The sequence below is a fragment of the Centroberyx affinis genome, unplaced genomic scaffold (assembly GCF_046629955.1).
Source record: "Centroberyx affinis isolate AG114_WGS23_722 - 3 ecotype Tasmania unplaced genomic scaffold, CSIRO-AGI_Caff_v1 ptg000857l_1, whole genome shotgun sequence".
NCBI lineage: Eukaryota > Metazoa > Chordata > Actinopteri > Beryciformes > Berycidae > Centroberyx > Centroberyx affinis.
Genome location: NW_027279451.1, coordinates 369198 through 396072, shown reverse-complemented (window position 1 = coordinate 396072; position 26875 = coordinate 369198). Strand labels below are relative to the sequence as shown.

At 42.5% G+C, this 26875-nt stretch overlaps 1 protein-coding gene across 3 annotated transcripts; it reads left to right on the top strand.

Moving 5' to 3' along the window:
• The first annotated feature begins 284 nt into the window (after positions 1-284).
• mcf2lb (mcf.2 cell line derived transforming sequence-like b) lies at positions 285-25640 on the top strand. 3 transcript variants are annotated; one of them, XM_071521077.1, is made up of 33 exons: positions 285-368; positions 3841-3955; positions 8386-8476; positions 12381-12500; positions 12790-12906; positions 13490-13639; positions 14125-14249; positions 15243-15357; positions 15467-15586; positions 15948-16139; positions 16263-16454; positions 17112-17271; positions 17553-17620; positions 17725-17810; positions 17975-18041; positions 18127-18242; positions 18440-18509; positions 18613-18705; positions 18825-18917; positions 19031-19156; positions 20014-20235; positions 20373-20465; positions 21713-21791; positions 21934-22006; positions 22186-22292; positions 22624-22716; positions 22942-22998; positions 23385-23459; positions 23732-23803; positions 24292-24401; positions 24999-25111; positions 25235-25338; positions 25459-25640. In XM_071521077.1, the coding sequence occupies exons 1-33, from the start codon at positions 293-295 to the stop codon at positions 25536-25538; spliced, it is 3570 nt and encodes a 1189-aa protein (XP_071377178.1). In that variant the 5' UTR covers positions 285-292; the 3' UTR covers positions 25539-25640. The 3 variants fall into 3 exon arrangements, with proteins under 3 accessions (XP_071377178.1, XP_071377179.1, XP_071377180.1); XM_071521078.1 differs by lacking the exon at positions 23732-23803 and having other exon boundaries at positions 17553-17624; positions 17729-17810; XM_071521079.1 differs by lacking the exons at positions 22942-22998; positions 23732-23803 and having other exon boundaries at positions 21937-22006.
• Positions 25641-26875: the final 1235 nt, after the last annotated feature.

The following is a 26875-nucleotide window of genomic DNA, read 5'->3' as shown; positions in this document are numbered from 1 at the left end:
ATTTGATTTCTTGGAAATTGTGTGTTTAGGTTTGGGCTCTGCCTTTATATGGCAATGTAGCACTTTGTATTGTCTTCCCGCTGTGTTTATGTCCGCTGCTGCACTGGAGTTGGTGATGTGTGGTAAATGTCAGATGAAACAAATACTACGAACCCGGCTGTGTGGCAATGAAACAAACTTGAACTTCTTGATTGCTGCTTCAGTTGGAAACGCGCTCAAGCTCCATGACGCACACCTTCAGCTGTGATGTTTTGCTAACATTGTTGTTTTTCTCTGTCCTCCAGATGAGATCATGCAGCAAGAGAGCAGTCCCCTCTGTGCTGCTGACATCACCCCTGACCTCAAGAAGCAGTTTGCCTTCCTCTCCGGTGAGACTTCTTATCTGTCTCTTTCTCTGTCTGGTTTGTATACAGATGTACTGTGTCTTTTCTTTCTTACTGTCTTTCTGGCTAGCCCTCTATTTGTCTCTCTTCATTTCAGCCTGTTGATCTGTTAGTATATTTCTTCATTAGCCTGACTCTCTAACACAAATTCTGATGTGTGCTTAGGCCATGTTTTGCATCTTTATCACCCCAGGAATCAGTTATGTCTGTTCTCGTTCATGCGAAATCTCTCTGCAGTTATGATTTGCTATTCATATCTCCCCTCTCTCCATTTCCTCTTCACTGCTTGTTTGTCAGGTTTTAGTCCAGTCCAGACACAGGTATCCTCCCCATTGCCTTGTCGCTAGTGTGGTTAGCCTATGTATATTTGCTGACTGCCTCTACATGTCCAGTTTATGATAAACCTCATGTTTTCCTCACCACAATTTTTGTGTCTTTTCACTGTATTTGTACTGTCTGTTGCAAAGATTGCTAGGCAGTCATGAGGGGGTGCAGACATCTATTATACACACACACACACACACACACACACACACACACATTAAATGCTGTTCCCTCTATGTGGAGCAGAGGTGACCTTGGGGCTGCGGCAGAGTCGGCATCCATTTTGCAGACAAAGATCTAAGCAGGCGTTGAAACCATGACCATGCACTTGCTGTTGCTATAGCAATGAGAGAAGGAAAAGCAGACAGATTGATATTCCGATCACATGGGCTGACAGAGCAGCTGCTCCGCCCAAGGAGTGAGACAGTGTATGTACTTGTGTGTGTGTGTGTGTGTGCGTGAGGTGGGATTGAATGTGTTGGTGTGTCATCTTTTCTGTCAGTGTACAAACACAACTGCAGGGATTTTTTCTCACTCTCACTCTATCACCTTTCTTTCTCTCTCTCTCTCTCTCTCTCTCTCCCATTCTCTCTGTCCGGATCACTCTCTCTCTCATTTTCTATTTCACTGCCAAAATAGCCTATCCATCTTAACAAGTCTTAAAACAAATCTGCCAATGCAAATCAATTTGTTTCGAGAATGTTTTTGAATCTCATGGAGATTCTCATGCCTTGTTTCACATATAATTTCTTCAACATTCCTGTAACAAATGGAACTGCATAGGAAACAAGTAAAAATATCTTTTGTTTTTCACTTCTTTTGAGAAAAATAAGATTTTAAGACTGAATATGAGACTAAATCACTTGTTATAATGGACATTTTTGCTGTGTTTTCCCTACATGTTCCCTCATCATCAGGGCTTTAACAGTAGTGCCCCCATGTGGTCGTAACTCAGTTCTCTACTGGCTTTGTTTATTTTTATTACATACGCACTTATATAGCCTACATCACAGACATTTTTTGACTGTCAAATTGATTGACTTAGCTGTCGACACAAGGACTGAAAGTACATGAGTTCTAAATGTACAGCAAATAGTTTTACATTTGCGTGTTTCAAAAATTTGAGCAAATATTTTGAGGTGGCCTATGGTGGGATCTGTAAATATGCACATCAGTTAGGCTACATGAGCAGGCCCTACATTCAAGAATATATGTGTGTAAATGCTATATTGATATATCCTCCCCAAAGGGTTATAGCTTGGGATTCTATCCCTAACTATAAAGACTTCCATGTAAAGTGTCCATAGACATAATCGCCGTAGCCTACACTGTATTTTTACTCAATCCTATAAGGCCGACGCACAGTATCCTGGCGTGCTGCCAAATTCATACGCCACGTCATTCAGTTTGTTTGTGATACGGGACATTCACTATCGAAACCATATGTCATCAATCACCAAGCATGCCAATCATATCCCAACCTCGTCCCAAACTGGACTCTGCCTTGTTCAATCGAAGAGAAAGCGGAGTATCGCTGCCTTGGCGTATTGGACTAAGACGGAGAGGTGCTCAGTGCAACATGGGGTGCTGATCCACCCGAAAAACAATTGTAAGCTGAAAGAGCTCTTCTCTGCCTTGCGTTTGATACCTCTAGCATTTTGACTCGTCATAATGTAATAAAAGATATCTTAAATTAGCTTTTTGACTAGTTATAATGTTAAAAAAAAAAAAAAAAAAAAAAGATATCTTAAATTAGCATTTTGACTAGTTATAATGTAAAAAAAAAAAAAGATAGGCTATCTTAAATTAGCATTTTGACTGGTCATAATGTAATAAAAGATATCTTAAATTAGCATTTTAACTAGTCATAATGTAAAAAAAAATACATATCTTAAATTAGCATTTGACTGTGTCATAATGTAACGAGAAATATCTTAAATGCTAATTTGCAATGTCTCTCATTACATTACGACTAGCCAAAATGTTTCAGATAGCATATCTGTAATGAGAACTACTGGAACTACCGCTAAGCTACTAGCCCCTGGTAAAGCTCTTACTGTGGACTTTGACACAGATATTTTACTGTATTAAAATTCAGGGAAGCTTGCTTGGACTGGGTGGCGACCACCACCTCTTCAACGAACCGCCAACGCTAACCGCCAGACCACACCTTTGTAGCGGCTGGACTGGGTGGCGGGTTTTCCTCCCACTGAGGCAAACCCGCCACCCAGTCCAGCCGCTTCGTACCAACCACCAGCTCTTCAACGAACCGCGGTCACTAGCCGCCACGCCACCTGGTCCAAACTATCAAAGTTAACTAGAAAAACAAATAAAAACTTCAAAAAAAAAAAAAAAAAAGCCGCCACGAGTGAAGTGAGAGAGACACCACCATGTTGCGCCTGCTCCATCTCTCGGTGTTTTGTGCCGTTTTGACAGGTTTGCGATAAGGTTTGACAGGCTTGTTTTCACAGGGTCCTCATTTCTCTCAGAAACACATTTCAGTGAACTTAATATAACAGAAAGTTTCCAGACGCGCCCATCGATCGTCCAATAGCTACTGGTCTGAAATGAGGACCATGTAAAAAGGTTCCCAAAGAGAGCCTATGCCGCGGTCCAAGCAACAGCTGAACCAGCGCCCAGGGGAGTAGGCTTCATCAACTCGTCTTAGGTTGACTCTTTGTCAAATCCCTTGGCGACGCTATAACGACGCTAAAGGTAGCCTACCCTTCTGCGTCTGTATAGGACGCACCGGGTGTTTCATAGACTCCATGGTAAAGGCTCTCGCGGCAGTATTGGACGCCTGCAACTTTCTCTCCTGGACCACGGAACACGCAGTCTGGCTGGCGTACAATTTCTGCCCAAATAAGGCATTCCGCTTTGATGGATTTCTTTGCTTGAGCTCATTGGTGCTAATATTAATAATAATAATCAAAATAAAAAGGTTAGTGTGGTTGTAGATCGATTTCGAGGCCAAATGGGGAAAAAATCGATTTATCTATTCAAAAAAGCTCAACAGTGATGCCAAAGTCTGTAGAATTGCAGGAGATGCATTTAAAATTAGTAAAACTTTCTGCTTTCCCAGCCCCCCCCCCGAAAGTGTCTAATATTCCTCTTTTTGGCATCTATTTCCCAGGGGGTAGAGGACAAAATGGCAGCCCCATCATTGTGTTCCCAGAATTCCCTGCCTTTGGAGAGATCACGGAGAGGGAGTTTCACAACGTGCTCACCTATCTGACTAGTGTGCCCAGGTAAGGTCCCACACCAGCCTCTACAGCCAACACACTTTTACCCCTCTATATACCCTCTTTCTTACCTCTTGTATGCTCTCCAGCTCCACCTATCTTTCCAATCCTCTCTTTTTCATCCCTTTATTTCACACTCACACCTCACTCACCCATCCTCGCCATCAACTTGCTTTCTCCTCCTTCCCACAGCAGCACTGTACTGCTCCTGAACCTCTTTGAGCAGTCTGGATATACTAATCACATTCATAAACTGTGAGAGCTGCTGTCATGATTATTTTAAACATTATCTAATAAGGTAAGAGAGGCGATAGAGATAAGATAACAAATGATAGGAGAAGATAGTAGTTGGTTTTGTGAAGATGCCCCACTCCCTTGTCTATGAAGTCTGCCAGTAGGTGGCAGTGGACACTTATACACAGCTTTGCTCTGGATCAGATTTATAGCATATCATACAGATGTACAGAGGATTTGTTAAATGGATGAGACTGTCATTTTATTGCCTAGAGATCTCTGGAGATAGGGGGAGGGTTGTTATTGCTGCGTTAATAAGCTGGCCAATTTAAAAACCAATGCCTTTATCATATTTCTGCAGACTGTCTTTATACACATGGACAGACCAAATCAGACAAGGGGGGAGGGGACATGGTGCCCCCCCACCCCCTCCCCAAATATCCCTGAGGAAAACCATCTCCTGTCCCTTTCTTCTCTCAAATTCATTTTTTCTGCCATGTCTTTCTCTCTCCTTCCAAATCTTCCTAAAGCTCTTCTTCCTTCTTCCATTTTTCATGCATGTTTTCCTCCCCGTTTAAGTCTCTTACCTGCCTGATATAGCTTCCCTTCCCTATTTGTCCTCCTTTTTCTGTGTCTTTTTTTCTTTTTCTGCGTCTTGTCTGCACCGGCAAAGTACACAAAAATAGAAACCGCAGTGTTTCTAAATGTTTGGGTCTAAATAATGCATACAGACAGCTGAGCTGAGCTGATCTCTGGTGTGTGTGTGTGTGTGTGTGTGTGTGTGTGTGTGTGTGTGTGTGTGTGTGTGTGTATGGCTCTGTGTCTCTGTGTCTATGTGTGTATGGCTCTGTGTCTGTATTCGTGCATACATGTACATGTGTGTGAGAACCTGTGAATAATATGTTCCAATTCTGTCAACGTAGCTTTTTCACGTGGCTCCTGGAGTGCAGGTATTCACTTTTGAATCATTGTCTCCCTAATGGAGTAATCACAATAAGTGCTGCAAATTGGATTATCAAATGTACAGCCTATATGTTAACATGACTGAGGGATATTTTTATTCATTTCAGCATTACTTTTCTTTAATTTACAAAATAAAGGGATTGGAAGCACCTTACTTGTACAACGTCAAAAATGTATTAAAGCTTCAAAAGTGCATAAATCAACAACAGCGCATAATGAGCAGTTGGACATATATAGGCTGTAAATATGCAGAATATGCAATACTTTTCAAGCTCAGTGCAATGCTGCCTGAGGAAGAGCACTTTGAAGCCCTTTTCGTCCCACTGTTTTCTGTAACGCTGTATCCCCTGTTCTACTTCTGGCTAGTGAGGATGATTTTGCAAATCCAGGCTGAAAACTACTAACCACAGGCTAAAGGGCATGCAAAATTTTCATTGCTTCCAGGTGTCTAATTTTACCTCTATCATGGTGTGACTGTAGAGGTGACCAGTCACCTGATGGAGGGTCATCCTCAGTGGTGAGAGTGCGTTGAGCCTCAAGCTGTTGCGAGCAGAGAGGCAGATGGCTGGAGGTACCTGAGGGACCAAACCCCCCCAGCAGGGCACACACAGAACACAGCTAGGGGCAAATGTCCAACATCTGTGTACCGTGACCTTGAATGCAAAACAGTTGGTGCTAGTCTTTAAAGGAATACCTATGGATCAATATTAATTGCAGAGGCTGTTTCCATTTTCCATCCCATACATGTGTGCACTTGTTATCATAGCGAATACATATATTTCCTCTGAAAATAATTCTGCTTTAATAGAAATATTCAATTTTCTTCAAATCGTGGTTAAAGGGATGACTTTGGGGTGTTGTTTCAATTAAGACCTCCTCTGAAGGTGTACCGAGTATTTAATTAATTTTCCTCACTGCCAATCCTCTGACAGGGCATGGAATTTTCTGGGTCCTAATCTGTTTTTCTATGAGGAAAGGCTCATTTATGCTTTGCATCTCCAAACACACTGAGTAAATGAATTAACAGCTGTGTCCTTGGGCAGACCACGTTCCTGCCCCCCCACCCCCACCCCCACCCCCCTCCTCTTCCTCCCCCCCTATCTCCCTACCATACTCTTTACCTGGTTACTTCAGGTTAAAGAGGTACGGTAAACACTGAGAGATTTGACCATTTTAAATGCATTCTGCTATCATGGTGATTTAAGCTGTTTTCAATTTGATATACCACTGCCCCTAAATTCAAACAGTCATTTTCTGTGCACTGTTCAGCAGCTTACCAAAGAGGAAGGGGAGGGGGTAGCAGTATGTGGAAGTGTGTGCCTACGTCTGCATATGTATTCATGCAGTAAATTTCCTTCATCACTGCATTGCCATTAGGCAGAGCTTTTTCACAGCTCAACACACAGCAAGCTTCCACACACTTTGCCCTGGGAAATCCAATTATTTAGACACCCCTCCAAGTGCAGCTACAACTTTGCCGATAAACTAGAGGCATTGTATGAATATTCAAATTAAAAAATTTTTTGTGCGACTGTATCTGTTCACCAGTATCAGTGTGTTGTGCAATAATAACAACATGTTTATTTAATGTCCTTCTACTTGCTATGCTCAACACCTTCCTTTATAGAATGCAAATTCTAAATTGCTGTTTATATTTTGAAATAAATCAATAATCATATGGGACACCACAAATATAGCCAATAAGCTCCCATAGACTAGGTCTTTGTGTTTATAGCCACGGCAACAGCAGCAGAAACCCATTTTGTCATGTTCTAATGATGTTCTTTTTCTCAGCCTCTGGCGCTGTATGTTCACCATGAACCAGCCTCCCATTTCAGCAACCATAAATGTCTTAGAGCAGAGCAGCGCTTGTCCCACTCTCCCTTTTTCCCCCTCCTCCTTCTCTGCGGCTGAAGCAGTGGAGATGTAAAGCGCCGCTCTGTGCTTTGAATGCCTGAGCGGCTGAGAGAGTCTGTGGGAGTGATGAAGCGAAGAGGAGCGGGGAGGGTGGAGGAGGAGAATATGAAAAGATGAAAGGAGAGGCACAGTGAACAAAAAAGCATGAGAAGTGCCAGAATCAACATGAATGTCATAGGGAGAGAGAGCAAAGAGAGACAGACATGGAGAAGCATACTGTATTCTCCTAATAATAGAAGCCTTCGGAGCCACTGCGGCTTCACTCTTTTCTTCAAGCCTGTCCCCTCCCCCACAGCCATAAAGACCTGCTGACTGGCCACTAGTGCTGCTCATCACCTTGCAGCCATGCTGTAATAGGCTGGTGGCACGGCAGCTCCCAGCTCCTCATTGGCCGGCTGATGCACGCGGTGCAGAGGCTGGATGCTGTGATGGTCTGAAGCATTTGGCTCCCTCTCCTTCCAACAGAATACAGCACACTGGGATCTACCTCTCAGACACATCCTCATCTCCTTTCTCTTGCCTTTATTGTCTCCAGGACTGGACTTTTTTAATCTCCTGCCAGCCTGTTTGTGCAGTAAGGATACTGATAAGGAGGATGACTGATATCTTTCTGTATGCAAGGTGCTGGCAGTCAATGTTGTGCTGCTGAGGTGCTGCTGCTCTCGTGTCACCTATAGGATCTGCGTGCTTTTTAGGCATGCTGAAGGGATTCTGCTGACACGCTGCACGTGGGATTGCCATTGAGTACTCCACCAGCTGTGTGTGAACCATATAGCCCTCCTCTCTCCTGGGACCACAGAGGACAAGGGGGAGGGCACAAGCAGAGAATTGGGGGCTGGAGGCTGATAGCCAAGAAATCTGGGGGTGCTGAACAGCACCTCTTTCTATGGACTGGACCAGCTGTCTAAGGAGATAAAGAGCACAACAAAACAACAAGCTGTGAACAACCTCTTCCTTTCTCCACTCTCATTGCGCACAGAGCGAGGGAAAAATACATGTATGTTTCATGTTTGTGTTTTTTTCATTTTGGGCTCTGGTGGTTTCTGAGAGCACTCTACCCCTCATTTTTTAAAATGTGACTGGTATGGGTTGAAGGCATTACTTTGCAGTATAGGTTGCTACTGAATTATCTCTGTGACTGGCTTTCTCTGTGATCACGTGGTGTTCTGCGGCCCTCCAAACTATGTTGCACTATGTGTTTTTACATTGTGAGGTAGAGTTGATGTGTTAAACCAAGCTCTGCTCTCCCCTCAGCCCTCTAGGTGAGTAGCGCGGGCCAGTGTTTATTTGTGTTCACTGAAGTGCTTCTCTGTGTGTTGCAGTCTGTCAGCGACAGGAGTGGGCTTCATCCTGGTCATTGACCGCCGGCAAGACCGATGGGCGGCCGTCAAGGGGACCCTGCTTCGCATCGCAGTGAGTTTTTCTTTGTGTGTGTGTGTGTGTACATGTGCGTGTCTGTGTGAGTGTGTGCACACTTACTTTCTTACTGCATTGTCTATGTTGTGTATCCCTTTGTGTCTGTGTGTTTGCGTGTGTCTTTGCTGAAGAGAAGCGTTATCTTTAATCAACTGTTGAGTGGAGGAGCCCCTGGGTTTGAGAGGCACTCACCTCACACCTTCACCCCAGGGGGAGAAGAGCTTTGTGAGTGAGGCAATAGAGAGGTGTGGGACCACCCCCCTCTGTCTTTCAGAGCTCCACATCTGTGTCAGGGAGTAGATAATAGACTAATATCACTACCACCCCAGGGGGCTGATATGAGCCACCCCCATCCCTGAACTCCCTCCCACCACCATCAAAGCCTGCCATGTGTTTCCATAGCTGGAGGGAAAAATAAACAGCCACATGCCAGAAAGACAGGAGGAGAGCATGTTGCTCTGGTGTCAATTAAGCTTTCAAGGCATGCATTCGTATTCATCGCACTCGTCATTGCTGTATCATATTTATGTCATGATGAGAAACAAGGGATGTTTTCATCACCAAATTCCAAAACAAAATAAGGATACTGAGACCGTTAAATTCATGGAGAACTGGTTAATACTGGGCCTGGTTTAAGCGCTCCCATGCTGAGTTTTAGGTGAGGTGTTCGGGTCCAGCCTACTAACCTACTTTGGATGGAATAGTGTGAGTCATATTCTCATTACACCGTAATCAGCTGCAGCATGCTCACGTTCAAGCACCCAGAGGGAGGGAAACAGGAGGAATCTCTCTCTCTCTCTCTCTCTCATTCTCTATCTTTCTCTTTCTTCCTCTCTCTCCATGTCTCTCCCCCTTTAGCCTCTTTTGTTATTTCATCTGTTCTTGCATTGTCAAAGTCTCCATTTCTCCTCTCTTCCTGTCTTTTATCTTATGTTTACCTCATAGTTCCTCTTCTTATCTCCTCTTTCATTTTGACTACATCACACTCGTTGTTAGAGGGAGAATTGATATCAGTTATGTAATTTATGTTTCTGAATAAGAGGAATAGAGTAGTGCCTCAGCAATAATCAGTGTTGTTTCATTTTCCGGTCTTTCTCACCCCTTTCTGTCTGAAGTACATCCTGTAGTTCTGGTCTTCTCTCCTGGCTGGTGAGCCAGAGTGTCTATCTGTTCATCTATGTGTTTCATGATTTCTGTAGGGAGTGACAGAGCACTGGCAGCTCTCTGCAGTGTGTGTGTGTGTGTGTGTGTGTGTGTGTGTTTGGGGGGGGGGGATTTCCCCTCTACGCATCACATGATCCCACAGCATATTGCTTATTTGGACTAAAGCAATACAAAGAATTAGCACCTTGATTCACGCTCCATTAGACGGCACCAGTTTTCTCACCATCTTCATCCATGTCAACATTCACTTTCCATAACCTGCTGTCTAGTCCACAGTGGTTTAGTATTATCAATTATAAATTTGATGTAAAGGAAACAGAACTACAGTTGAATGCATTTTTCAGACTCCCTGTAGAGGATAAAAATTGCTGTGATACTTCAATTTTTTTCAAAGTTTATAACAAAACAAACAAACAAAATGACACCTTGCTTTGCTACCTTTTTTGCTTTCAGCACCATGTAGCATTGGACAGTTCCTGACCGCTCTCATAATTCCGCTGAACAGTTCCCTTCAAAAATGAAGGGATATATGGAGAGATGAGTTATCCAATAGAGAGAGAAAGAGAGATGAATATCACCACCCGTGGTCTCCAGGGACATGGGAGGCCCACTCACTCATTTCAAATTGAATCAAGCTTTATTAATCCCACAAGGGGGAGTTTACAGGCTGACAGGCTGGTAATGGGGGGCATTCAGTCATCCCTGCAATGGTTTGCCTGTTTGGGGTGATTCAGCCAGGCTGCTAAATGGATGGTAATGAAAGCTGGCACGTGTTGAGCTGCTGCTATCTATTTGTAATGGGGACTAGTTCATGAGCTAAATCACATCACAGTCAGACCATATTATGATGTATTCACTTGGCTAGGCTATGGTAAGGCAATGTTTGTTTGTGTCTGTTTTAATATGTCAGGGCCCCTTTAAGTTTGAGTGTGTGTGGATGTGTGAGAAAAATTCATGAGCAAGGATATTGAATGTTTACCCGTTTAGTCTGTAGAGTGATTCCCTTTGTCTATTTGTGTGTGTACATATATGACTGTGCTTGTGTGTGTATATGTGTCAATGTGGCTCTGTGTGTTTTCATGAAAGCTACCCATCGCCATGCATGGTTGAGTTTGCGGCTGCTGGTAGCTTGCCGACACACAGGGAAGAGAATAGACTGGTCCTAATTAAAAGTCTATAGTATTACTGTGGCTTCAGTCAGTCCCCAGAGACACAATCTCCTCACTAGTCATTTATCTGGCTCTTCCTTTGTGTGTGTGTGTGTGTGAGTGTGTGTGCGTGTGTGTGTGTGTTTGTAGAGAGAGAGAGGGGTGTGGGGGGGTCCATGTCTAGGTGTGCATCTCACTGTCTACCATTGACAAAGAACAAAGAGCAAGTAGACCATGACGATTACTAAACCACCAGTGACCACCAATCCAAGCAGCATGGTTGAATAGTCAAAAGCTACAACACCCATTCGGGAATCAAGCCACTTTCTGAGTGTGCTGCACAGTGTGTCAGAAGCCATTCCTGAGGATTTGGGTGTATTTGATCGATAATGCGAGTAGGACATACTATGATGTAGTATGATGACGCTTACTTTGGTGTAAAGTATACCTACCTTACCTGCTATCCCACCATGCTGCATGTTTTGCAATATTCCAGAAATTATAATTTTCCTTCTCTGCTGGTGGTGAATGACCAGTCTGGATTTGGCGCTTAGCCTTGTTCTGTCTGCTCAGCGAGGAAGAACATTTAATTGATTTATTCATTCCAGTAAGAGTCCCTATCCCAAGTGGTTGTTTGTTAACGAGGTATTCCTGTCATTTCTGCTTAGACCAGCGTTCCCTGACTCACTTGGGAAGAACGGCCAATCAGGCAAAGCAACTGCTCAGGTCATTAGCTAATTAAGCCTGCATTAACAATCGCAGTGCAGTGCAATCGCAGGAGGGGAGATCAGTGTCCTCTCCTTCAAACATCATCCAACTGCTTTCACAGCAGTACCTACTCTGCCAGTGGCTGTCAATCATCAGGTTTTAACTGGCATTATATTGGTTTTACTGGCTCAATTAAGTCAGTGATAAGCACATAGCATGATGAATATTCTGAGGGATTAATGTGGATTTTACAGTTACGTCTGGTAAGACATTTTTGCTTAGTTAACATTGGCTTGCTTTGTGCTGAGTATTTTTGTTAGGGCCCATTAGTATTCTTTCCATGTACTGGGTAAAAGCTCATGTCCTACCTCATCCCAATTTAACAAAGGCATCAAGGCTATGCTAATTTAAGCCCTAATAATGCCAGCTGGATAGGGCTTTTATTTCCTCTTTATCTACCCCTGGGTTTATATCTTTCCATGGTGTGTGTGTGTATGCATGTGTACGTGTGGTTGGTGTCGATTTTTCTACCTCATTATTCATGCAGCAGCATCTCAACGACATGAAGATTAATGTCCCTGCCTCAGGAAGGTGTCCCATATCCCCCGTATCCTTGCCATTCACTCATACTCTACATGCTTCTGCACATGCTTGAATGTGTGTATGAACGATAGAGAGTGCGCACATGGGTGAAGGAGAGAATAAAAGTGAAAGGGAGAGGGATGGAAAAACATTTTAGATAAAGTACAGGCTGTCAGGCCAGAAAGAACAGAGTGTCTCCGACTGAAGTGAGATGTTTTGTAGACTCAGGGCAGAAGAGGCTCCTGTCTGTCCCGTTCTGTTACATAAGCAGTGACAGTCTCCATCCTCTCTCCGTTCAGGGATCCTTCCCAGGGAACCTGCAACTGGTTCTAGTTCTGAGGCCCACTACCCTCCTGCAGCGCACGCTCTCCGACATCCTCTTCAAGTTCAACAAGGATGAGTTCAAGATGAAGGTGCCGGTATGTGCAGTCTCATGAAACACTGTGTATACCATCAGTGTCTTGTGAAATACCTGTATCTCCAACCATATTTACTGTAGCTGTTGTCACCCTCTGTGTTTCATGAACTTGGGACCAATCCAAAACATATGACTATAAAGTCACAAAACCCCCGTAAAGTTGACCTTTTGAAGATATGTTTTCAGAGGATGCTCATAATGCATGAAATTAGAGTAATACAGGTAGGATGAAATCAGATGTATGTAATAGTGTGTGTGTGTGTGTGTGTGTGTGTGTGTCTGTTGTGTAGGTGATTATGCTGAGCTCCATCACTGAGCTCCACTCTTACATAGACCGCACTCAGCTGACCCAGGAACTCGGGGGAACACAGGAGTACTGCCACGAGAAGTGGATCACCCACCGCACTGTGAGTACATATACTGCCATACAGAGAGCAAGAAGTATGGACACACAGAGAATAATAATAATGATTAACTTTATTTATATAACAAAACTGCTACAAAGTGCTTTAAAAATAAGACAAAACATACAATAGATGAGTACAGTACAATAAAAGAGTAGATAAAAGGAAACAAAGACAAATGAGAATGAAATAAAAAAGGAGACAGACACAATTACAACAGGGATAAAGCAGGATATAAAAATTATCATTATGAAAATGGCTTTCCTGGGAGAAGTGATTTAATGGATGACACTGATCTGACTAGCAAAGTGAAGAATCAGTAAGGACACCATCAAAACAAGTTCTACATATCGCTGCTTTTAGATGAAGACCTCCATGTAAACGTTCAGTTCAGTAAAATCATGAAAAGTACCAAAATTGCAACATTTTTACACAACAGCAAGAAATAACAAGTTACTAGATACTATGTCAGATGACTCTCTCAATTTACAAAAACTGTGGATCATACAAACTTTCTGATCATCAGTATGTGTGCTGAAAATCTCCTCCTCCTGTCTGTCTGGCTGTTGTTTGTTTTGTGTGTCAGGCCATTGAGGGCTTTGCGTTGATGGTAAAGAAAACGGCTCAGACCCTGCAGTCATTTGGGACTGAGCTGGCTGAAACTGAACTCCCCAACGACATCCAGGCCACAACCTCCCTGCTGGGCACACACACCAACAAGAAGGACAAGATGAAGGTAACACCGTCAACACACACACATACACAAATGTTCTATGACCTCTTTTCTGTTTGTGTGTGTGTGTGTGTGTGTGTGTGTATGTATGTATGTATCTGTGTATCTACAGTATGTATCTTTATGTGTCTGTATGTCTTTATATTTGTGTGTGTGTGTGTGTGTATGTAGTATTTTTATGTGTATTTATTTTTAGTCTGTGTCTCATAACTCTAAGTGAGTGGTCCTCAGCCTCTTTTTTTATTTGGGTAATGTGTTTATTGTAAACACACTTTACTCTGTTTGATCTGCTACATGTTGAGGAGTGACACATAAATAAAAGTTTCACACACACCACAATGCTCTTTCTATATCGCTCTCTCTATATATATATCTATCTTTCTCTCTGTCTCACACACACACACACACACACACACACACACACACACACAAGTTTAACACCTATCTATCTGGATTACATAGTTCCACCCCTCTCTTTGTGTCTGTAGGAGGATCTGTTGGTGGCTCTGGGCCAGGGCAGCAGGCTGCTGGAGAGCATCAATGAGCCTGTGGTCCGAGACCCTGACCACAACATGAACCAGGATGAACTGGAGAACCTGGCCACAGTGCAGAGGTTAGAACCCTAGAACATAGATCAGTGCAGGATGGCTACTAGACACACACCAGACGTAGAGTAGCTGATTCTCTAAAAAAAAAAAGCACAAGGAATTTATCAGGACTACTAACACCAAAATGTAAGGGAACTAGACTGGTGAAAGTAGTATCATTGCTTCAATAGTTTTACATATCATTCTTTGGTTATCACAAAAAGCTCAGGTTCTATCCATCATTTTTGTAGCATGTCAACTGGGGATGATTATTGTTACGGTAACACTTTATTTGGGTAGCCCAGTATTGATATTCAACTATCAAGTGATAAAAAGTAGATGTTCAACAAAGTGTCACTTTCCTTTTTGCTCCATCGCCACAGACTATTCAACCCTAACCCTGAACACATTTTAACCCACAACCCAAACATAACATTAACTCTAACCTAGACACTGAATATCTATAGACTAACTGTTCACACTATTGTGACTATCACCTGAAACTAAGGCAACTTTTTAGTGACACATTATAGTCACATGATGGTAAGCTGAGTATCAGCATTGGACTATCCAAATAAAGTATGACCATTGTTACAATTGCATATCATGACCTCCCAGCTGTTTTAAGCTGTTTGTATCCATGCACCAAAATAGAACCAGTAGACATGTGTGTTGCTGTTGATGTTAGGCGATTTGTTCATTGCTGTCTAGTCTATGTTCATCATTATGGTCGTAATAAAGGCTGGCGGGGCAGCGTGCTTTGAGGTCAGAGCCAGTATTTTAAGCAACACTGAAGGCACTGATTCCTATGTCAGCAGGCATGAGCTCCAGCTAGCACATACAACACGCAAAGGAAAAACAGGAATGTCCAAATACCTCAGTCAGCATCCCCATCACATTCTCTGCTTTTTCTATTTTTCCCTCCACTGCCCTCGCTCTCTCCTCACTCCCTGTCTCACTACTTTACGATACACATTTCTCTCTTTCCAATCCCATTTCTTTCTCTGGTCCTCTGTCAGACTACTGTCTCAGCTGGATGAGACAGAAAGGGCTTTCGATGAGTTCTGGGTGAGGCACCAGACCAAACTGGAGCAATGTCTCCAACTGCGCCATTTTGAGCACAACTACAGAGAGGTGAGTTGGAGTCTGTCTTAGCTCAGGTGAAATCATCCATAAACTTCTTCTTTCAACAGTCCATTAGATCCCATTTGACTTGCTAAATAACTGTGGTGCTGGTCTCCAGGTGCGGGCTCTGCTGGACCAGGTGTCTGAGAAACTTGCAACCTTCTCTGAGGTGGGGATCAGCCCAGCGCATGCCGACCACATCTTCCGCGAACTCACCACCTATGAGGAGAAAGTCTGTGTAAGTAACACCCTTAACATTAAAGCTTTGTCTAACCATGAATAGTTAAATAATATATTTGTTTATTATGGGTTTTTGTTTGAATACTCAATTCTGATTGGCCTTGCATTCTGAAGTCTGTTGTTTCTGAATAACAGACCACTGTTTCACATATAATCATATCAGTCTGTAGCCAACAAGTCTGGACCATTTTGTTAATCTCTAATCAAATTAACTTGTGACACCTTGCGCCAGAAAAAATAAAAAATACATTCCTCCTTGGTTACTGCAGACAAGCCTGCTGGACAATTTTTTTAAGCTTGTAAATTACTTTAGCTTATAATAAAATAATATTTGGAAATACTATTTGACCCCTCCACAGGAGGTGCTGGACAGGGCCTTGGCCTTGGCTCGTGAGGGTGACGAGTTGATCCAGAACGCCCACTATGCCGAGGATTCCATCCAGCCCAAATGCAGCGAACTCAGAGCACTCAGTGAGGATCTGAGCAGCAACCTGAGGGCCAAGAAGGACCACCTCCTCAAAGCCATGGAGCTGCACCACAGTTTGGAGAGGGTGAGAAAAGGACATGCACACACACAATTCCAATATAGTTTCCGTAACCTCATAGTTCACTGTCTCCTTTGCTTTTTTCCCCTAATTCTTTCTCCCCTTTTATCCTCCTTTATTCTCTCTCAGGCTGTTAAGTGGTGTGATGATGGTATATACCTGCTGGCGTCTCAGCCAGTGGACAAGTGTCAGTCACATGAGGGGGCAGAGTCAGCCCTGCAGGAGCTGGAGCGTTACCTGGACAGTGCGGGCCAGAACCGTCTGACGGACCTCAGTACCATCTGGAGGGAATACGAGGCAGTGCTCAACCAGGAGCTCAGGGTAAGAGGACCGACCCACTACTGATTCAGGAATCAGCAGTCCAGATCCTTAAGAAACTTAGCTGATAAATGCTACATGTAGCATTTTTAAACATCAATATATCTTTGTCAAAGTAATTGTGATACCTTTGTGCAATTACTGTAAACAAATGAGACCACGGTCAAGACAGTTGGTAGCCTCTATCTCACAGTATTGTTGTTAGTGCTAGAGTCTCAAAATTAAGACCACATTTCCCATATATCCTGTTGCTTTCTGTTGCAAAGAGGATGTTCCGTCTTCAGTCACTTCAGTCTTTTCACTTTACTGAAGAGGATAAACATCCTGGAAATGATTTTCCCATTGGCCTTTCAATCATTTCACCATCTGCCATTGTGAGAAACTGAAAGTTTTAGCTCCATTTGTGCTGGGAACACCAGCCCAAGATTTCCCACAAAATCCAACCCAGTGGGACATGATGTCAAATGTAAAGGCTGCCAATCTTCTCAGCAATGGTCTTGTTTATTTACAGTAATCATACTAATGTCTCAAAAATAATGTGGTAATGTGGTAAAATATTACACATTGCACCTTTAAATCTAACTTTAGATAAAGAAAGATGCATCAAATGCCACATGCTGAACATACTAATACAATTTGTGATGATTTACCATGTGTCAGGACCATGTGGAGAAGGTGTTCCAGAAGCAGGTGTCCATGCAGGAGATGTTTGACAAGCGGAGGGTCAGCCTGAAGAAGCTAGCAGCCAAACAGACCAGACCAGTCCAGCCGGTGGCTCCCAGACCTGAAGCCTTCATCAAGTCTCCTCTCACCTCACCTGGTCTGTCCTCACATCACTCTACATGACATAACATCCTTACTCTTTGACTCAGACTCTTTGTTAACGTCTATATTACGTCTACATGGCTATTATTCTATCTACTGTAATGAGTCTGATCCTTAGAAAGATATAGAGCTGGGCTGTGGGATGATCAAATCTTGCATTGATGATCTAACACTGTTGGTGCGCAGTAGATGGATGCTACTGGTATAATGTAGTATTTCTCTGCATTTTAAATTACCTATTGGTTGTGACTCTTTTTTCCTCATCCCCTGCCATAGCACACAAAGCACAGCAAGAGAAAAACAGTTCAGAGGGAGACTCGGTGAACGGTGTCAACTGTAAGAAAGTGAGTGGAGTCTTCTCATTATTTTATCTGTATCTAAATTCTATCTTCCAGTTGTTATCTGCAGTTGCTGTTCTCTAGTCATGGTGATTTGATGTGTTTCCCAGGGAGATGGCCAGCTGCAGAACGGAGGCAGTAACAGCAGACATGCCTCTCTGTCAGAGGAGGAGGAGAACCTGGCAATACTCAGAAGGTGAGGAATTGGCCACAGCTCATTCATCCATAATCAAATTACACAGCAGATATTCATTATCTAAAATTGTGCATCTTGTATTCTGATTATGCCTGTACCATATCCTTTAACTGATTGATCTCCCTTTCCGTCTCTCTCTGTCTCTCTCTCTTCTCTCTCTGTAGGCATGTTATGAATGAGCTGCTGGAAACAGAGAGAGCATACGTGGAGGAGCTGCTCTGTGTATTACAGGTGTTTATCCATTCCACAGAAAGTTCATCTTGCTTTCTCTTTTGCCTGTGCCTAGAATTCCATGTGTTGTGTTTTTGTGTTTCAGGGATACGCCTCTGAGATGGATAACCCAGCGATGGCTCCTCTCATCCCTACTCCTTTGCAGAACAAAAAGGAGGTTCTGTTTGGCAACATGCCAGAGATCTACCACTTTCACAAGAGGTGAATGAGCGCCCTCTGGCTGTCATTCATCATACCAGCACTGTAACATGACTGTTGAGCCATGGCTCTCATCAAAGCTAATCACCTTCTTCATTAATCTACTTCTTCATCTCTTCTCTGTCTCATTCTGCCTCCTCTATCATCCCACTCTTCCTCTCTCTCTTTTATCAATAACATGATCTATTGTTGTTTTCCAGGACCTTTCTGAGGGAGCTGGAGCAGTACACAGACTGCCCCGAGTTGGTTGGAAGGTGCTTTCTAGAGAGGGTGGGTGAATGCTGAGAGTTGATGATTTTCAGCACAGAGGTGTGAATCAAACTGTATTGATGATTCTGTTTCTTATACAATTTGTATGCCTGGCCTTCCTCAGATGACAGACCTGCAGATCTATGAGAAGTACTGTCAGAACAAGCCTCGCTCTGAAAGCCTCTGGAGGCAGTGCTCTGACTGCGCCTTCTTCCAGGTGAATAAACCCTCACCACACTCATCGAGAGGAAGCACTCCTTAGGGCGTTGTAACTTAATATTTATTTGTGTTTATCATTTGACATGAATGTATTCTTCTTTAATTGGTTTTAACCAGGAGTGTCAGAAAAAGCTGGAGCATAAACTGGGCTTGGATTCCTATCTATTGAAGCCTGTTCAGAGAATTACCAAATATCAGCTGCTATTGAAGGTAAGATACAGTCTGTTGGCCGCATATTGACTGAGCTGTTGAATGTTCTTTTCAGTGGCATCCAAGTTCTTTAGTCATTATAGTGAGGTGTGTGTATGTGTGTTTGGTTACAGGAACTACTGAAGTACAGTAAGGGCTGTGAGGGGACTGATGACCTGCAGGACGCACTGTCCTCCATCTTAGGCATCCTCAAGGCTGTCAATGACTCCATGCACCTCATTGCCATTACAGGATATGAGGTGAGGCATTAAACCGGACACAAGCACATCAGACACAACACACACACACTTGAGATGGAGCACGGACATCACATGGAAGACAGACATATACTGAGTGTACCATTTGAATATGATATTATATATAACATTAAAGCCACACTGCCCGCACTGATGGACTGGCGACCTGTCCCGGGTGTTTCCCTGCCTTCCGCCAGTAGTAGTAGTAAAGACAATAAATGAATGAATAAATAAAGCTGCAGCTTTGCACGGGATGGGTGATGCTTCTCTATTACAGCCCCACTTTGTGATTTAGGCCAAAAGGGTTTTTTACATAAAAATCTTAGTGCAGCTTTAAAAAGACTGAACCAGGTAGATCTGGGTGAAAGCTATGATTCCTTATTAATTTCACCTATTACCTCCACTTCACTCATGAAGGGCAGATGTAGATGAAGGAAAGGAGACAGGTTATATAAGGTTATTTAAGCATTGAGAAATATGAGGCAGGTATTGTGCAAAAGGGGATGCAAATCTATATGGGGAAGATGGTGTTAATATTTTATTAGAAGGAACACAGATACTTGTAGCTGACACAGGCACTTCCATTAAAACACAGACACATTAGTCAGAAGACAGACACTGGCACGTAAATCAGAACACAAAGTAGACAGAAAACAGACACATTTGATGGACCACAGCCATATTTGTTTTGAGATTACCTGACTTATTCCTTACCACTCTGACAAGATAGTTTGTCTTGAAGCCTTTTGCTCTATCAAGAGATAGACAGATAAAATTCTGGTCCATGTATTTTTGAATATAGACAGTATATGGTCAACTATACTGTATAGCATCCTCTCATGAACTCTTTCCCTTGTTAGGGTAATATGAGTGAGCTGGGCAGGCTGCTGATGCAGGGGTCGTTCAGCGTGTGGACGGAGCACAAGAAAGGTCACGCCAAGGTGAAGGACCTGGCTCGCTTCAAGCCCATGCAGAGACACCTCTTCCTGCACGAGAAGGCCCTGCTGTTCTGCAAGAGAAGGGAGGAGAACGGGGAGGGCTATGAGAAAGCCCCCTCTTACAGTTTCAAACAATCCCTTAGTGTAAGCTCCACTACAACTACAATGCTTTGAATTTTGTTGCATCTCTGTTTTTTAATGTTGTTGATTTGCATTGATTACATTTTTACATCCTTCTATCTAACCTTCTATCTAACCTAACCTTCTATATATTTTAACAGATGAGTGCTGTTGGCATTACTGAGAATGCAAAGGGAGACAACAAGAAGTTTGAAATCTGGTGCAACTCTCGGGAAGAGGTCTATATTGTTCAGGTATGTGACAAGACAATATATGTAAAAATAACAAGGGTTACTAAAGTATCAATTTTTAGGGTGCTCTGCAAAGAGTTCCAGGCGGTTGGAGCATAAAAACAAAAAGCAGATCTCCCAAGCTCAGTACAAACTCTAGGGACTTGCAATGAAAGCCGGTCATTAGACCGAGTATGATGTGGCCCAAAGGACCAGTCTAGCATAGATGTGATATAAGATGGCTGCTTCCCAATAAGGGCCTTGTAGATAAATACATATATATGCTTATCACGTCTCTCAGACAGAGAAGACCACCCAACTTTTTCATACAGGATGCAATGATGAGTGCTATAGACATCACCAGTAATAAACCTAAGAGCAGAATGGTAAACAGCATCCAAGGGCTTAAGATTAGAGGCAGAGGCATGCCTATAAATTACATCACCACAATCCATGACGGAGAGAAAAACAGCTTCAACAAACCTTTTCCTATAAAACATAGTAAAGTTAGTTCTATTTCTATACAAAAAAACAATTTTCTGTCGTAATTTGTTGACAAGATTGTCTGTATGAAATTTGAATGTGAATTTGTCATCTATCCAAATACCAAGGTATTTATATTATGTAACTCTCTCAATAATGGATACTTGTACAGTGGAAATATGAAAGTATTTGCTACCATTATCTCTAATTCTAGAGAATAACATAAAGTTTTATGAGCATTCAGTACAAGTTTAAGGTCATTAAGTGCAACTTGGAGAACGTCAAAGGAATGTTGCAGGTTCTCCACAGCTAGCTGAGCAGAGTCTGCAATACAATAAAATATTGTATCATCCGCGTATAAATGTGCATGGCAATTAGTTAATGATGAAAAAATATTCTTAATATAAATTGTAAAAAGAACTGGACCCAGAATTGAACCTTGTGGAACACCCTTAGTTATCGGTAAAAACTCTGAACGAATAGTTCCCAAGTTCACTGACTGCTGCCGATCAGAAAGGTAATTCAGGAACCATGCATAAGCATGAACTAAAACCAACATTATTTAAAATATATAAAAGCAAAGAATGATCAACAGTGTCGAATGCCTTGGAGAGGTCCACAAAGATGGCCGCACAAAGTTTTTTTTTTATCCAAGGCATTGACAATGTCATTCACAACCAAAGTGATGGCAGAAACAGTGCTGTGCATGTCTACTTCCAGCATCAACATAATATACATCCAGCTCCTGAATAGTTTATATGCATCACTAATCCATTGTTGCATTTCAGGCGCCAACAACTGAAGTGAAAACAACTTGGGTAAATGAGATCAGGAAGGTTCTGACAACCCAGTTGGAGGCCTATAGAGGTACGGTTCTTGTCCAATATGCATGTCTAGACCAGGAACTGAAACACTAATGTATCCTCAGTAATGATTATAAAACTGAAGTGATTGTAAGTGTTCCCTTGTGGATGTTTGGAAATGGCCCTTCACCGTCTCTTTGTTTCAGAAGCCAGCCAACAGAGGGCAACAGACCAGGTTTTCCAGTTCCCTCCTGTGTCAGGTGGATCAGTCAGCCTCAGGTCAGTCTGCACCCCCTCCCAGTTCATCCTCTCCGCTAACAATCTAAATGAAGAGATTGAGCCATAGATATTGTGATGAGTTGATTGCTTTATTCTGTACCATGGCTGATCAGTGACAATCTGATCTTTCGAAGTTCTTTAGCTCAAGGCTCCTTTCTTTCTGCTCTTGTCCCCCACAGTCCGTTCAAGACTGGTCAGAAGAGCTTCAAAAAGACAGAGGAGAAGAAGGCTGAGCCCTGCAGCCCCGACGCCAATTCCTCTTCTTCTCCAAAGCCTGCAGGAAAAGGTCAGAAGAGAGAACCAGATAGACAGATGCAACTCTCCTGTCTTTCAGCAAATCTGCCCTATCACATTCCTTTTCCTGATACACTTACTCCTCACCTGATACTACTCAGTCACTTGTAGTGCATGTTCAGTGTAAACCACACTGAGTGCTTTGCTTCCCTCTTCTGATGACTAATCCATGTCTGAACTTCTCTCTTTTTTCCACCGTTAATTACTTTTCTCTTTCTCTGTTGTTCTACGCCCCTTCACCTTGCTTTCGCTCCCTCTGGTGGCTTCTCTCCTTCCTTCCTCCTTCCCATCTGTCTCCTCTCCTCGCTGTTCCTCTGGGCCAGATGAGGCTGTGACCAGCCCTACCTCAGACAGAGCTGCTGTGGCTAAAAAGCGCTTTACTTTACAGGGCTTCAGTAACCTTAAAGCTCAGAAAGGTAACTGTAGGCCACCGTTAATTTCACATCCAGCTCATTGCTTCATCATCTGCATTTGTTAAATGAGATAGTATATTTTCCCTCTATATTTCCAGTTAATGGGGTCAAAGAATATCAATTTATTGAATCATTTAACTCTCTGAAGGACAACATGAGCTTTAGGAAGTAGAGGACGTTTAATGAAGTGTGATCAACAGGTCAAATACTGCATGCTTCCCTCCACAGAGCCAACTACTGATGATAAAAGTTTAACATTACCCACGATGCAACTCCTTTCAGCAGGTATTACACAGCTCTAGACCCCGGTTTCATTCAATGTAGTGCAATGTGATGGTGCTGATGCATTCTTTTATGGCAGTCAAGCTATTTACAAAATGCAGTTTTAATGTATTCCATTCAGAAAACACCACAACATTGTTCTGTATTTTGAATAAACACTACAGCCAATGCTTTCCTTAGAAGCCTTTGTTTTAGTTGTTTTCTATCCTCAGATTTTCTAGCTTTAGTTAGATCACTGTGTTTAGAAACCATTTTAGTGGAAGCTCAAAATAGTTCTTACTCATTTGACTCTTGTACTTTTCTTGTCAACAAAATTTCCTCTTTGAATATTTTGATCGTAATTTCTTAAACAATCTTCCTTTTGTCTCCTTTTTCTTGCTTGATGCTAGGATCTCCCACAAGCCCCGATCACAAGACCAAACGCCATGAGATAAAGAGCGATCCCACACCATTCGGCTTCAAAGGTAGCTAGTCTGCTCAACAATGATTGCATAGTCTCTTTCATTGAAGGAGGATAGTCACAGCTATTACAAGTGGTTCAGGCAGTGAGTGAACTGTAGTGCACTGAGCATACAATGCGGTTTAGTTGTTCATCTACTGTATGAAGAGCAAGTTAATGATGCCTGAGCTACAGCCAAGGTCTCTAACTGTAGCTGATGAGTTGCGTTGGCTGTAGCTGCAGTATGCTGGGGAGTGACTTGCTATGTTTCCATTGCCTCCCATCCTTCAGATGCAGGTCCTCCTCACCTCTACCTGGGCAAGGCCAGGTGGTTCAGCACCTCTAGTCTGTTACAGGCAAAGCGGAGAGGTACAATGGCACCAGTTGGTTCATACTATCTGTGTGTCGGACCCACTGTTTCACTAAAAGGCTGCTAAACCCTTTTAGACCTTCTGTCTCAACTCCTGCTTTGCCTGATCCACAATTCCACATTCCTTTCAGACGTATATAGTCACTCATATTGGAAATCATAGACACCGATATGGAGGAATGGTTGCCCACCACTTTATTTGTTTCAATCTTACCAAAGACCAAGAGTTTACATATTGAGTTGCATGCCTGTCTTCCTAATGTTGGTCACAGTTGCTTGGTATTGGCTCTAGGACTGATTGTGTCATGTTGGGTTTCACTAGATCAGTCGTTTTGGCTGGCTTTCCTTCTTTGAACAAAATAGATTTCCGTGGTATTTCCTCTCACTCTTTCACACTTGTAGATCTCTCACTGCAGTCCATGCACGCTTTCAACAACCATTGAAGACTGGTGCTAATATAAACTACCACCTGTCTCTCCCCCACTAGGCTGGACCAAGGCCTCCCTGTCGCTGGATGCCTCAGAGGAGAATGACGGTTACTCCAGTGCTGAGGATCCTCTTAACTCTGACCCAGAGGACGACGGCGGCAAGAAGCTGGTGAGTCACTGTGTGTGTGTGTGTGTGTGTGTGTGTGTGTGTATCCCAGGTATTTGCTCATAATTTAGAAAGCCTTAACAACCCATGGAACTGTATTTTGACCATGTGATGCAAAAAACTATTGAAATCAATACAAAAATGAAAATATTTGAGGTAGATTAGCAGCTGTTTAGATGGTGTGGCCCATACTGTATAACATATTAATACACTGCTGCTACTGCTGCTGCTACTACTACTACTACTACTACTAGTAATAATAATAATAATAATAATAATAAATCCTAGGGGAAACTGTGTATATACATATATATATATATATATATATATATATATATATATATATATATATATATATATACATAACATCTAGATTAAATGTATAGCATAGTTGTAGATAACTACAACTACACCACTAAATGGTGGCAGTCTATTTCTGCCACCATTTAATTACAGCATTGTATGTCTTGTAAGTACGTTTTCTGCTTATTGTATGTGGGTGAAGCCAAAGGCAAATTTCCATCATGGTGAACAATAGAGTTAATTGCATCTAATCTACAACATATGACATTTCTGTTTTCCCATCTTGACCATGAACAGTGTGCCGGGAAATACACTGTGGTGGCCGACTATGAGAGAGGCGGTGCTCAAGAGCTGTCAGTCAAGAGCGGAGACATGGTGCAGCTGGTCAAGGAGGGGGACGACGGACAGTGGTGAGACTGCAGCCTTAATGTCATCTATGAGAAATAGTGATGTATGATAGATAGTGGTAAAGACATGTACTGTTCCCAATCTGTTTTCATGACAGAAGCTTGTGTGTGTTTTTGTTCATGCAGGTTTGTGCGTAACCTGAGGACCAGTAAGGAGGGCTGGGTCGCTGCTGCTAATCTGCTCACCCTCATTGGAGAATCACAGTCCTGTCAATCTCTCACCAGCTCTGGTATTTAAAAAAACAAACAAAGCCAGATAATTTTGTGAGATTTAAACAGACAACTGTTTAGCAAGAATATTACATCTGACATTAATCTTCAATGCTTGTGTGTGTGTGTTTGTGTACCAGAGGGCAGCGGCTCTGGAAACCTCAGCACATCCTCCAGCTGCAGTGAGACCTACACAAGCTTCTCTGACATCAAGCCCTGAATACCTCCTCACCTCCGAGCCGCTCACCCCAGCAAACTCCTCTGCACTCACTGTCACTGCATCACTTTAACCACCGTTATCTGGGTGATGCTATATTGCCAACATCAGACATTTTTCCACTGAAAACTGTATTTTTTTTAGTTTTTGTATCACAAAGGACACCAAATGATGTATATTGAGATGATGGCACATGTTATACATTTGACTGTGGCGCCCTCATGTGGTGAACATACCTAGTAGATTATTACATGACATAATTCCCCATGAAAGTACAGATACTGATCATCTTCCATTCCTAAATTTGTCCATTCGTTTTTTTATCAAGAGCAGGGGATCCATGTGATTGTAATGTAATAGATGTATGAGTGGGCCAGCGGGACTGATCTCAGTTAATGCATCTATTGGCGTTCACAGTAAAGTGAAGGAAGATTAGAGATCACATGTGGATGACGTTTGTCAAGCTGGCTTCGCGTCTCTCATCAGCTTTGTGTCCATCTGCAACAATTCCCCTGTATCCTTTACAGGAGTTTGTCATTTCAATGTTATTGTAAATATAAAAGGAAGAATGAAATGAATACATATGAGTTGTTTAGCTTTCATGAATGTTGCTCTGAGAGTGTTACCAATCACTTCTTTGTCCTCTGCTTCTTCCCTCTAGAAGTGTTTATTTATTTATCAAAAATGAAAAAGTCCCACATATTCATGTTTAGTCTCAATTCACCTCTATCTATTTCTCTCTCTGTCTCTCCTTCCCATTCTTCTTCCCTCTGTTTTGTTCAGTTGTATCAGCCTGTCTTTAGAAACATGCGTCTATGTGCTCTGCCACCAGCTGCCCAGACGTGCATCATGTAAGAGCTTTTGTCTTGTGGGTCTCTGATGGACTCATGGTCTAACTCTTTGTGGGTCTTCATGTATGCTACAATTTGAAATGTTTCCTAATGTGAATAATCAGAGATCGTTATATAGAGCTAACTTATTCCCTGTGTAGGGATCATGTTCTGAATGTAGATATTGTTCATTAATTTCTGTCTGTCATAAAATGTTTGTTATTTGAGATGCTATATTGTACATTAAGTATGGTAATGTTTTTTTTTACATAAAAAACTTGTGATAATTCAGTCATTGGCCTTGTCTCGTGTGTGTGTGTGTGTGTGTGTGTGTGTGTGTGTGTATGTGTACACAATACAGTGAAGCTTGTTTCTAAAAGACAGTTGTAGGGGGCAACTAACTAAGAAAAGGCAGCTGTGGGCTCAATAGGCTTTGAAAGGAAGTGAGTGGGACTGTACCTTCAGCTCAGGAAATGAAACTGAAACTATCCAGCTGGGTTGCCAGGTTTA

Bases quoted from the DNA above. Each gene is read 5' to 3' on its own strand.
- mcf2lb (XM_071521077.1), top strand. From the start codon at position 293: ATGCAGCAAGAGAGCAGTCCCCTCTGTGCTGCTGACATCACCCCTGAC. The intron at 3,956-8,385 runs GTAAGGTCCCAC...TGTGTGTTGCAG, and splicing joins TATCTGACTAGTGTGCCCAG to TCTGTCAGCGACAGGAGTGG. The intron at 22,999-23,384 runs GTATTACACAGC...GCTTGATGCTAG, and splicing joins GATGCAACTCCTTTCAGCAG to GATCTCCCACAAGCCCCGAT.